At 44.0% G+C, this 12,437-nt stretch overlaps 1 protein-coding gene across 2 annotated transcripts in view; it reads left to right on the top strand.

Moving 5' to 3' along the window:
* ZNF423 (zinc finger protein 423) overlaps window positions 1–12,437 on the top strand; it is a 225,754-nt gene that overhangs the window by 30,803 nt on the left and 182,514 nt on the right. For both annotated transcript variants that reach the window (XM_059481589.1, XM_059481590.1), the window contains exon 2: window positions 9,215–9,274. In XM_059481589.1, coding sequence (XP_059337572.1) covers window positions 9,215–9,274 — 60 coding nt within the window. The remainder of the gene's footprint in view (window positions 1–9,214; window positions 9,275–12,437) is intronic.

The raw sequence follows: 12,437 nt of genomic DNA, 5'->3' as shown, positions 1-12,437 counted from the left end.
TCCCCATTAGCAGCAATGGGGAGCAGCAGTTTGAGGCAGGTTGTTCTCAGTCTGCTGGTGTACCTAAATCTCCATGTGCTTCACCAGAACTAGAGGTGGTGTAAGGAGTTGTGGTCCCACTGCTCATCTGCAGATCCTAGTTATCCACTTCCATTCTTTCTGGGTTTGGTTCCTGTTTCTATACATGTAGATTATTTTAGAACATTCCCTTTTCTTTGTGTCATTAGCCTGTGTTAGCGTTAATCTTTCAGCATTCTTATTGGATGTCTGAATACAGGGCCAGCACAGGTAAATTTATTAGGTGTCCTGCTAATAGAGAAACTTTCTAACCCTTGTGTAAAAATAGTGCTCTTCCCTGTCTTTCCCTTGCCTTTTTTTTTCCATTTCTTTTTTCTTTCCCAGAGAAACAAAGTTTTGCAATAAATCTGACTTGGTGACGCCCTGCATTCTCTGTGCAAAGCCTAGTGTTTAAATTTCATGATGTTTTGACTTGATTTTGAAACTTCATTTCTTTGCAGCCCTTTTGTTATGCTCAGGAAACAGGCAAGGCCTTTCTGGCATCCCTTTGGCCCATGCCATCCCCTCCATCTGAACTCTCCCATGTGCACCTTGTCTCTGCCAGCTGCAAGTCTCAGGTCTGCTGACTTCCAACACAGCCCCATGTGTTTGCTAACATTGTTTTGGGTGGTACCTGAGATTTGTGTATCTTCACTCAGTATCTGTGCTCAGAAGTGCATAGGGGGGAGTAGAGCCTTCACAGTGCAACTTCTAAACCTGAAGTTTGGAGGAAGGTGTAAGATATTGCAATTATTTGAGTAACACCTTTGTCATTGCACTTGCTGACCCACCTCTGGTCTGTTGCTTGCATCATCACCATCATCTTGTCTTTGGGTAAGCTCAGTCTGCTCTTGGCATTTCTAGCAGATCAAAGGATCGCTTCACAACTTGCAAATTTGACTCATGGTTTTGAAGCCCTGGCCATGAGTTGTAGAGGTGTTAATCTTCCTTTTCTCTACTTTCCTTGCTTTGGTTTGGTAGGGTTTCAACATGTAAACATTTCTGTCACCCAGTTGTATTACAAATGGAACAAGAATATTTTAACCCTTGGTTTCTGAAGCAAAATCTGTGATTTTATGAGCAATGTGGAGATTGCTGGATTCACCTGTTTTGTTTCACTTGAGCTTTAAAGTGCCTGCTTACTCACAGTAGATCTATTTTTGAAAGAAGGTGCAGACACTATGGTGACAGTCGCCTTAGAAATGGATGTACCAATGCAGAGAGGAGGGTGCCCACAGGCAGCCAGTGCTTTGTTTCCCTGTCCACAGGACCTGGCCACCCTGTGCCCCATCTCCTCGTGTATCTCCACCTCTCCAGCCCTGCCTGTGTGTGGTGTGGGGCTCAGCCCAGCTGGGGCAGGTGAGGGCAGGGGCTCTGGGTGCTCCCATCCATTTCCAGGGGAGCTCATGGCAGGTGATGGGTCTGGGGCTGCAGGATGTCAGGGGGGTGTCTGTGCCAGGCAGCAAAGGGCCATCAGCAGGATGGGTTCCTTGAGCTGGGTAGGGTGCACTCCACCAGTCTCATGGCCAGGAACTCCAGGCAGAAACAGAAGAAGAAACCTCTAAATTCCTGAACATTTCATAGGTTTAATTGCAGTACATAGTATTTAAAGGAAAAAAAATCCACCCTGTCCTTTGGGGGTTAACATTTGATGGCAAGCTATAAGAACCATGAGAGTATTGATCCCAAATGTGTTATGGGGTGTGTGTAGGCCCAGTTTTAAAAACTGCAGGTTTAATGTATTGCATGTATAAGATGTTGATCCTGACTGCAATGTGAAACACTGACTGCATTTTATTACACCTAACCCTCGTATTTATTTACATAATAGATTTGGATGGGAAATATCTGTCTCCAGTGAAGTATGTGAATTGGAAACACAAAAAACTAAATATGAGCTCTGGGAATAAATACACCCTGGCTTGTGAGTCAGGTGTGCAGTCTGTGGGAAGGGCTGTGATTAGCCATTATGTATGTCCTACAGTCTTTCTCGTCTCAGTGAGATGAGATTTTTATTTACAAGGCTCCCTTTCTCTGGCTGCAGTTCCATTAAGTTTTGCTGGAGCGTTGGAAGAGGCAGGCCCGTTAGCTGCACACAGATTTACTGTGCGAGTTTAAGCTAATGGATACTTATCAGGCAGGCTGTATTTGGTGATCGTCCATCATTTGCTCATTAAACAGTGTATCTAAGTGATTCTCATTTCCTCCCTGCCATGTCTGGAAAGGAGGAAACTAGACACATTACGATGGAATATTAATGTCCTGGAGGATTTAGCCACCCATAATTAGATCTCCTTTGCATAAACCTGCTAGTGCTACCTTATTTTGTTGTTTGTCTTGTTCTCCTTAATCACCTTCACATCTTTTTCTGTTCCTAACGATCTTTTTTCAGTTTTCCTTTGTAATTCTGTCCCATTTGTCTTATCCTTCTTCCTTTTTTTCCCTTTTTTTTTCCTTTCTTTTTTTTTTCTTTTCCTTGACCTAGTGAGCACAGCAGTCTGGGTTTCCCCACTCCTCCCTCCTTCACACAAAAAGGCTGACTTTGCCAGCAAAACCCACAGTCTCTGCCAAGCCCTATTACTGACTTTGGAGAAAAGCAGCTAGAGAACTTGTGCAAATTTAGGCTCTGAACTAGCTAAATAAGCCATGTCAGTAAACCCTCTTGTCTTATTCCCTGGCCTGCTGGCTCATGAAAGGACTAATACATAACGGTCCTATTTAAGGTGGAAAAAACCCTTGTTGGCCAAGGGCCACCAATGGCTGGATCAGCTGCTCACTCAGGAGAGAATGGGGAGGTGGCTCCGGAGCTGGGAGCGATTGTGCCAAGGACCATGCCTGGTTCCCATGGGGGATCCAGCCTAGGGCATGGGCAAGGAATGCAGCATCGCCTCTCTGGGGATGCCCTGGTGTCCCAGTGCTCCTTCCCACCAGCCAACAGAGCCAAGCATTACTAAAGCTGAAGGGGAATGATCACACAAACAAAATGCCTTGTGAACATGGGGAGACCTGAGAGGAATTCTCTGGGGAGGTTGAATTTCCAAGGGGATTGAATTGGCTCAAGTGGCTGGTATAAAGCACTGCCAGCAGCTTCTGCCAGGTACCTTTTTCTCCCCTGAATGTTGGTACGGAGGCATCGGGGAATTTCCCTTTCCTTTCTAGCTGCAAGGTACTGTAAATGCGTCGGGATACACTCACAGGCATCTATTCTCAGCTGACTGGCAAAGCCCCTCGAAACTGCTATTTTCCTGCTGATTGTGAAGGTTTCTCTGTGCACAGTGGCGGGAGAAAGCCCCAGCTGCTGACAAAGAGGGGCAGCCTGGCTCCTGGAGGAGGCGATGCCTGGCTCGGGGCCGGCTCTGCGCCCTGCAGCGCTCCCGGGCAGCGGCTGCAGCTCTGCCGCAGCGGCGCTGCATTAATAACAAATGGGGCTGCTCCTTATGCCGCTGCTTCCCCCCTGCTGCAGGGTTTTGTGTTTTGCAGACTCTCGTCTCACCGATATTATGGGGAATCTTCTCAGGGAGCATCTAAGGAGGAGAGGGGGAAAGCCTTACAGCAAACTGGGAGGTGATGTGAGCAGGAAGGATTGGCTGGCTTCTGCTCAGAGTAGCCATTTCCGAACCCTTACCGCTGCTAGTTGTGGTGGCAGTTCCCGGGGATGTGCAGGGTTGACCCTCTCTGGGCAGCAGTGGAGCGCAGAGGTGTTCTCCTCTTTCAGTCTGAGGTATCAGCCTGCCTGCACCTCTCCGAAGATGGGCTCTAGATACACATGGAAAACACCAGGCTATTTAAAGTGTAAAGGTTATTAACACCCTTTGTGCTCCTGCCATGCCAAGCAGCTGGAAAGTGACTGCTTTACAATCCCCAATCCACAAAGTTTTGAGCATCCTCAGCTTCCTTTGACTCTGTGGAAATGGGAGCTGCTCTGCATTTTGCAGGATTTAGAGCACTGTATCAAATCCCAGGCTGCCAGTGCTGTGGGATGACTTGCAGCGCATGAATGGTGGTCGGAGGGGGCTATTCTGTGTCCTGTGCTGATTTGGGAGCATGAAATTGCATGTGATGGGAGGGATGGAGCAAAGACTGGGTGGGACAGCACAGAGTAGTGTGTCTGAAAGTGGCAAAGGAGCCGCCTGAAGATTAGAGAAGATCACGGAGCTCCTGCATGTGAGTGCTGATAGCTAGGGCAGGAAAAGATGTGATTAATGTGTTACTGCCTTACAATGCGGCTTGGTGCTGGAGTATTTCTCTAGAGGGAAGGCTGTGAGTCCTGACACGTACATTACAGCTAATACACAGGCATCAGTGAGACTTCCCTGGCTTCAGCTGAGAGTTCTGTCACCAACAGTATCTAACAAAATCCTCCAAACTAAAAAAGGGGCACCAGCATTTTGTGCATTCAAGGTGTTTTGTACCTGGTGTTTTCTGAGGTTGCTGGCAGATGAGGGAATGGCCCTGATCCTGAATGCAGTGCTTGGTAACAGCCTTGTTCCAGGAAAGTTCCCCCCCTCCGCTGTGGGACATGCTTCTAACCCATTAGATTGCTCAGTAGTTCCTCATGCTCTCACGTTCCCGACGTTTTCCTTAGTGAACTGGGGTGTTTTCGTATTATGGGAAGTGTTAAACTGGCCCTTGTGGTCCTTGAGGCCTGTGTAATAGGATAAGGGAGCATACACATGCCACCTGAATTACTGAAGGGCTGTTGCTCACTTGTAAAGCTTGATTGCATCTAGAAATCAACATTTGGTGCAGAAGCATCTTACTTTGATAAGGTTAACTTCTTTCCTGGGAGTGATAAAGTGTTAAATAAGCACTGTGACTGTGAATGGAGTTCAGGTAATGGTAGCCCCATAAATAGATGTTCTCACTCTTAGGGGAATGGATGCTGAATCCTTTCAGAAGTTTCTCTGAGCACAAAGAACTGAAATCTTTGAGCCTGCAGCACTTGTGACCTAGCAATTAAATAAGCATCCTTGGAGAACATCTGAGAGGAGCGGGCAAAATGCAAATATTTGGCATTGCAGGAGTGCTGTATTGTGATGTTGCCATTGCCTACACTTCTCTCTATGTCAGCTGTGTGCTTGTTCTGGCTCTTGCATTTGGGCCCCACAGTCAGCTGGAGCAGAACACAGGTCTTGTCCAGGTATGGCAGCAGGGAGGCTCCTGTGCTGGGGCAGAACAGGGAGGGGAGGCAGATGTGTCCTTCTGCTGCCAGCAATGACATCCCTGTGCCAGGCCTCAGGTAGGCACAGGGTTAACTCCACAAACTTAACCATCTTTCGAGCTGACTAACAATAAGAATTTCTATGCTGCCAGACCAAGGCTATTTTCAAGTCGAACCCAGCCTTCCTCAAGGTATGAAATGGCTCAAAAATTTCAGGAGATGCTGAGCCTTCACCCTCTTTGTCGCCAGGATTCTTGAATAGTAGTGAGAATTTGTACAAGATCTCCAGTAGCTTTGGAAAATCAGGGTTCTCAATGTTGAATGGTGCTGCTGTTCCTTGTGGTTTTCTCAAGCTGCAGAGTGTTTCATGCATGTGGGTGGCTCCTGCCCATGCTAAACATCAACCCTGTGGACTTGGGTGTCCACACATTCAGAGTGATTTACTAGAACAGATAGAAGTGTCTAGTCCTTGACTTGGGTAGCTATGAGTATGTCTAGCATGTCTCTGAAAATGTATTTTCCTGCTAATGAAAGGGGAATTATTCTTACTCTGCAGTATATTTTGAGAGTGATTGTGTTGAATGCTTTGTACATATTCCCTAGCTTTGTTTTTTACCCCAAGTTAAAATTCACTGTGTCATCTACCCAGTGAATATTGATACACATAGTCACCTGAGCAAACCTAGATTTCAAGGAATGATGACAAAAGTATTAAAAAACTGAAAATTCAGCTTAAGTGAATAATTCTCTGGCTAATATTATGGACTAGGAGTGTTTTTGACTTCCTTCTCAGTAGTGAAACATGGAAATCCCTTCACAGCCATAGTGACCAAATCTCTTCTGGGTCCACTCTGCCCTGCCAGGGAGGGCTTGGCAAGTCCTAAGGCAGTCCCCAAGGGGCCTGTCCCCACGTGGGGTCTGTGGGACTCCTGTGCCCTCTGTGAACAGCATCATGTCCCCAGATCTCCAACCAGCCTGGGAAGTCTCTCCCTGCTTCCCTATGGCTCCAGCAACAGACGTGCATCTGAGAGCAAATTTCAGCAGCAAATGCTTGGCTGTGGAGGTTGACTTTAGGAAGAAAACATTTTATTTCCTCCTGACTTCCATGGCTTCTGCTCACTGCTGAGGTTGAGGAAAAGCCAGCAGTGACACCACTTCAAATACTGGCTCCTTAAATAACCATTTATATCCAGAAGATTAGGCAGCCACAGAGGAACCTTGCAGCTTTTGGTTTTAAGCCCATTATGGAGGGGGAGCAGAAGCACACAGAGTTTAGTGTCTCCCTACAATTACGCTTGCTGTCTGTGACAAAGCCTGATCACCTTCTTTTGCTTCAGCTTCACAGACACCATTTCCCAGCAAACCTTTGGGGCTTCTTAATGGGTGTATAGACACAGTCCTTTGGTCTTTCTTTCCTGGATGTGGCTGCTTTTGCTCCTTGTTTCTCTCTGCCCACTGCCTAGCCGGATGGATGGATGGGCAGGTGAGGATCAAGGAGTGAGTTGATACTGTAATCCCTCTTGGAATAGACTTGGCTGTTTCTTTTTCTTGTAGTTTAGCATCTGAAAGATGATGTTTGCTTAAAAGAATGAAAGGAAAAATGGAAAAGCAAAGGGGAAGGTGGTGGTGGTGGTGTGAACAGCAGCTGCAGGGCGATGTGTCTGTGCCTAAGCTCAGGAGGTTCCATCCCACTGGCCTCTTCCTTCCATGGATGTGCAGCACTGTCAGCTCTGTGGTGGGCCTGTGCAAATTGAGGGGGAGAACCTGAAACCCTGGCTGTGATAATATAAAGTGAATTTCAATGCCATTGCCTCCACGTGAATGTTCTCTGTCCCCTTTTCAGTCATTAGGGAGTAAAGCAAATTAATGCCAACAGAGGCTGATTCAAACCTTTGCCCTCATTTAAGGAATTCCAAAAAGCGTGGTTTTGTTACGTGCTGGAGCCAACTGCCCTAGAGCAGCTCAAGGACTGGAGCAGTCTTTGGTGTTTAACCAACATGAAAGTCAGTTTTGCTAAAATTGTCAATGACCAGTACAGATCCATATGCTATTCCTTGACTAGGACCAAATGTATCTCTTTTATGTATTTTTAGCAGACTGGGGTTTTTTTAAATCTTTTTCCAAGACAAAATGTAAAGAAATAAAAAGCCTCAGCATAAAAGTAGTAATATGAAAAAACACTCTCCAAGCAAAGCAACCAAAAAGCAGTCAAGGATAAAATAAAATTAAAACATTCCTCTTGTCTGTTTTGAGTAAGGTACATGAATTTCCAACTTGGCTTATTTAGTTTTGGAGCAAAAACCCTCCCAGGTGTATATAGATTTTGATGTTAAAATAAGACATGCATTTGTGTAAGACTGAAATGGTATTTCAGATAACTGCATCCAGAGTTTTTCTATTAAGAGATGGGTCAAAATGGGAACAAGATGGTGGCTTAGAGAGCACAAAATGGTAGGTGAGCCCTCAGGAGGGAGCACATGGCAGCCAAGCTGGCTCTGCCACCGCCAGGGAATAGGACCAATAATGGCTTCAATAAGCTTCTAGCTTTGCCTCTTGTTTTTCCTCTGTCATTCTGGAATTTAATATTATGTGACATGGCCTTTATGCTAACATAGACTCTGAAAAAAGTAGAGCCAAGGCTCAAGTATGATTTCTCCAAAGAAATGGTTGAATTGCATGCTCCTCCATTAATAAACACACAGATTTATAAAACCAGAGTGGTGCCCTTCTGTGGAGCACACATTTTTCTATGGTTTGGACAGAAAATTGCATTTGTCAAGGCACTGCCTATGTAAATTATATTCTCTGTTCCTAATGCCATATGATGTTACCACTAACATCAACTTAATGCCAGAATTCTGCACTGGATTGGGGGGAAGAATGTAAGGAAAGCATAAAATCAAAACTGTTGTGATGCAAATGTCAGTGTAAATATTCACTGCAGCAGGTTGGCCTGAGCTTACAGGGCTGGTCAACAGGGGTTGGGTTGTGCTTCTGGCTTTGCAATATGGTTTGGTTTCAGGTTGCAGAATTCTAGAGAATGTGCATTTGAATTCAGCATAACTTAGTTGAAAGGGTAAGCAATTGTTCAGTAAATAATATTAATCAGAAAATAAAGACATATAATTTAAATTTGTTTGTTGTCAGGGTGACAGAGTAGGCAGGTGATGATGATAAACTTTTGCAATTCAAAAGAAGAATTTCTGCAGTTGCTGCTTTCAAATGCCCAGTCTGTCATTAGTATAACCAGCACTGATTTTAGTAACAGCAGAATCAGGCACTTTTTTGCCTGGCTTGATGTTGGCTGTTCTCTTAGTTATTTTTAAGAATGTAAGAATCAAGTGGCATTTTTATAATTGTTAACAGGCAGAAGGTTTTAGCTATGTCACTTGCAAGTGCTGAGCACTGGCTCTGACAGCCTTCACAGCATCTTAAAAGCAGTTATTTGTGACTGCCATATCACAGAACATGGTTATACATCAAAATAGTGTTTTCTAATTCTGAAAAGTCCCTGAAGATACCACTGGGTTCTGAATATGGCAGATGTGTTAGTATGTTAGGATGACATAAGTCAGGCAATTTTTCCTTCACAGGACAGTTCTTTACTATGATCTGTTGAAACATCCATTTCAAAAACAACCTCTATATTTACAGTAGCAATTTTGCACATGCAAGCTGGGAATATACAACATTTCAAATATGAATTCTTACCAGGTAGTGGTGTTTAGATGTCTATTAAAATTTTCACATGAACTTACTGCTACCCGTTCAGGAAGAAACTGCAAACACAAATCCCATATTTAGGTTAAAAAGTAGGAAAAACCTCTTTACTAAATTTCCACCTTATGAATTATTTTATGGAAAGCAGTAAGTTCTTTTTCAGCAGTGGAGAAGTCTGTTTTAATACTTAATGTCATAGTAGACCTAGTTTTCTGATGACTTTGCTTTCCAGTTGGTTTGCTTTAGTAATCACAACTTATTTTTGTTCTTTTTCAGTTGAAGAGGGTGAATCTTCAGATTTTGCTTTGACCTGGGACTCGTCAGTGACTCAATCAGGTAAATATTTTAGGTTCTTCTGATTGCAAAAACTGCCAGAAAGCTGCCAGGCTTTTTACAGGAACTGTATTTTGTATGTCACATTCCTGTCTCAAATCCAAGACTACCCACTGCAACACAATTTTTATATCAGTTCCATATGGTCAATAAAATCTATTACACACAGAGACTAATATACTCTTATCCTCCAGAGAGCCATTCTTTCTTCTTGTGGGCACACTGAAACGGGTTGTGATTTCTCCAGTATAACCACTTTGAAGTTTTCTGCAATGGGCACTGTTACACATTCATTCCAATCTAATTACAAAAAAGCTGCTTTAATAGGAATTTTAAGCCTCGGTCTCAACTGGAATGTGTGTATTTCTCCTCTCTGAGGAAATTGGAAAGTACTGTCAGGGCTGGAGAATAAAAGTGGTACATCTCCATGGTAGAAAGATTTAAAATTTGAACAAGCTTTTGGTGTGCTTGACAGTGATAAACACGTGTCTGAAGCTCGTTCATCCCTGTTAGGTCAATAAACTGAATAAAAAGAGGCTCAAGAAATTGAACAGGATAAATCAAGTTTGTCTGTGTAATGTGTATTGATAACACAAGCATGAGGGTAAATGTCAGATTAGTTTGTGGCTAGTTTAAAATAACTAGCCACATCTCAGTCTGTGTTCCATGTAAAGATATTTTGCTGTCTGTTTTTAACATTGATGCGATGTTCAGAATATTTCTGATTTTGAAGCCAGTCAGTTTCTGTGCTCTCTCCCCACTGGACTGTGCAATAGTATTCTCTTAAAAGCTCACCAATGATATGGAAACAGCTGAGAAACTGAGCAGTAATATGAAAACCAACAGTGGTGTTGCATTTCTGGTTAGATGGGTTTTTTAAGAGTCAGGGGGAGCCTGGCTCCCAGGGAGCACTTTCCTACCACAGTGAGCATCTCTCTGGTCTCGAAGGCACAAGCTGCCTTTGCGTGGCACTTTGTGGCCTTTCACACTGTACCCACTGCACTCTCAGATGCCTCTTCTGGGACACTGGGTGCATCTTCTCTGGGCCCTCTGGCTGCTTGGAGGGGTTTGTTTTCACTAGTCTTTGATAGCAAATATTGCTGCTGCTGCTGCAAACCCCCAGCTGTGATGTGGAAGGCCCCTTTGTGCCTGGAGCTAACGGTGCATGAAAAGAGCGATCGCCAGCTCTCTTGCTTGACCTTCATCTCAAGCAGCACTGCAGTGGAGTTACCGGTGTTATCTATCACAAGTCTGCAAGTGTATTACGTTCAAAATAGCCTATGGTTCAAAACAATGACCAAAAAAATTTCTGTGCACAGCAGAGTTAATTTGGGGTTGGTATTGGTGACTATGCCTTAAGTAAAAGACAGACTGTGAAAGGCTTTTACCAAGTTAGTTGAGTCTCCATTTTTCTTCATTTATTCCCACAATTACCGCTCTCATTCAAGAAATCGGATGTGGGAGAAATGTATTGTATGCGTGATTTATGGCAGCTTTAGGAAAATGTGTGTTAATTGGGGGGGTTTTCTTCTTAACACATTTAGTAGCTACAGATGCCAATCTTGTATGTGTATAAAGATGTGATACCGTATCCTGTCAAGTTGGGATGCAATACATAGCGCAAAAGTTGCAGGTTGGAATATGATTGAGGAACTATACAGAAGAAGCGTAAAAATCCCCAGTTTGTGGTGGTGTGGCTGTGTGGAGTCACTGGCTCTTGTGTGGTGTGGCTCCACAGCTATATTCAGTAACTGAAACCAGTCCCTCAGTCCCAGTGTGCAAGACTTTCATTATGTTCTTTTATGATCTTCCTGTTTGCATTAGCTTCAGTAGTGTGATGTTGAAGTTCAATAAAGGGTGAAAAAACACGCTTCAATTTCTTGTTTCATGTCCCTTCCTTCCCTGGCCCAAAATGACAAAATTGCCTCCCCTTCTTTAACTCCCCTGAAAGGAAAAAAAACCCCAAAGGCCAAACCTGGGACTTGTTAACTCTGAAACATTTGCCAGATGTTTCAAATTAACATATTTCTCTCCCTCTTTCTCCTGTATGTGTTTGTACATCTCTGTGTGTGTGCAAACACATACAAAATGACTTCTGAAAAATTCTGTTGGCACTCTGCACAGCTGCTGTGGGCTGGGGGAGTCATGGTCCCAGGTTTGGGGTAGTCTGTAGGAACAGCAAGAGCTGTTACAGGTAGAATGTGAACTTTAAGCTTTTTAAAAATATAGAAATATATTTTTCTACTAGTGAAATAACTATATAGGTGCATCTGTGGGGGAAAAGGGAGCTTTTGCTGCTATATTTTATTTAGTTCATCTAACCAGTAGAAGCTATTCTGAAAATTCTTTTTTGTGACATGAGTTGAGTCTGCAGTCATGTGTCTTGTCTAGGTGGCTCTGATGATCATCTGTCCTTGGTGTGCCAAACATGGGGCTCCAAGCTTGGTGTCTCCTGGGGGAGCATCTCTGCTCCTGACACGTACTGAGGGTGCACAGCCTGCACGTCCCTGACCATGCCACGGCACTGGGCAAGGGCTGCTCATGGGAGCTGCTGAGTGCAGCCCATGGAAACTTGGCTGTGAACACCATGACAAAAGAAATCCTGTGTTCAGATGGGTCTGTTTGGTGCTGGCTTGGTACAGGACCATCCTTTTTCCTCTGGCAGAGTCTGTTCACAAGTTCCTGCCTGCTCTGGCACAACTGCTCGTTCCTGGTAAAATCTGCCAAGGCAAAATGCTTTGCAAGATTTCAGCCCATGCTGTAGTTGCACTGAGGAATTTATTCCAGTACTTCAAATACAGCTAGAAATAGCTTAAATTATTATTTTTTTTAATAACAACAACTTAAAGGCTGTGCATAGTAACCTAGAGAATCAAAACAACATAGGGCAGAGGCTGCCCTTGCACCAGGGTGAGTAATCTGAGTGTCCACCAGTACTGTTTAACAATGGGCATATAGCAAATTTCCTTCCTCTTCAGGTTTTGTAAACATCTTTTCCTTAATGTAAAAGAAGAAAAAAACCCTTTTCCTTTCCTCCCTTAATCCAAGGATTTAGTTTGTTTTTGAGTAGCTGGTCTGGCATGTTTTGCTGCCCAAGAAGCAGAGATGTTTTCTGTTCCAGAGGAACAGAGTAGCTGACTACTTCTTCCCCCTGCTTTCCCCCCCA

The sequence above is a fragment of the Ammospiza nelsoni genome, chromosome 13 (assembly GCF_027579445.1).
Source record: "Ammospiza nelsoni isolate bAmmNel1 chromosome 13, bAmmNel1.pri, whole genome shotgun sequence".
In the NCBI taxonomy this organism is placed as follows: Eukaryota; Metazoa; Chordata; class Aves; order Passeriformes; family Passerellidae; genus Ammospiza; species Ammospiza nelsoni.
This window is presented reverse-complemented; position numbering and strand designations above follow the sequence as displayed.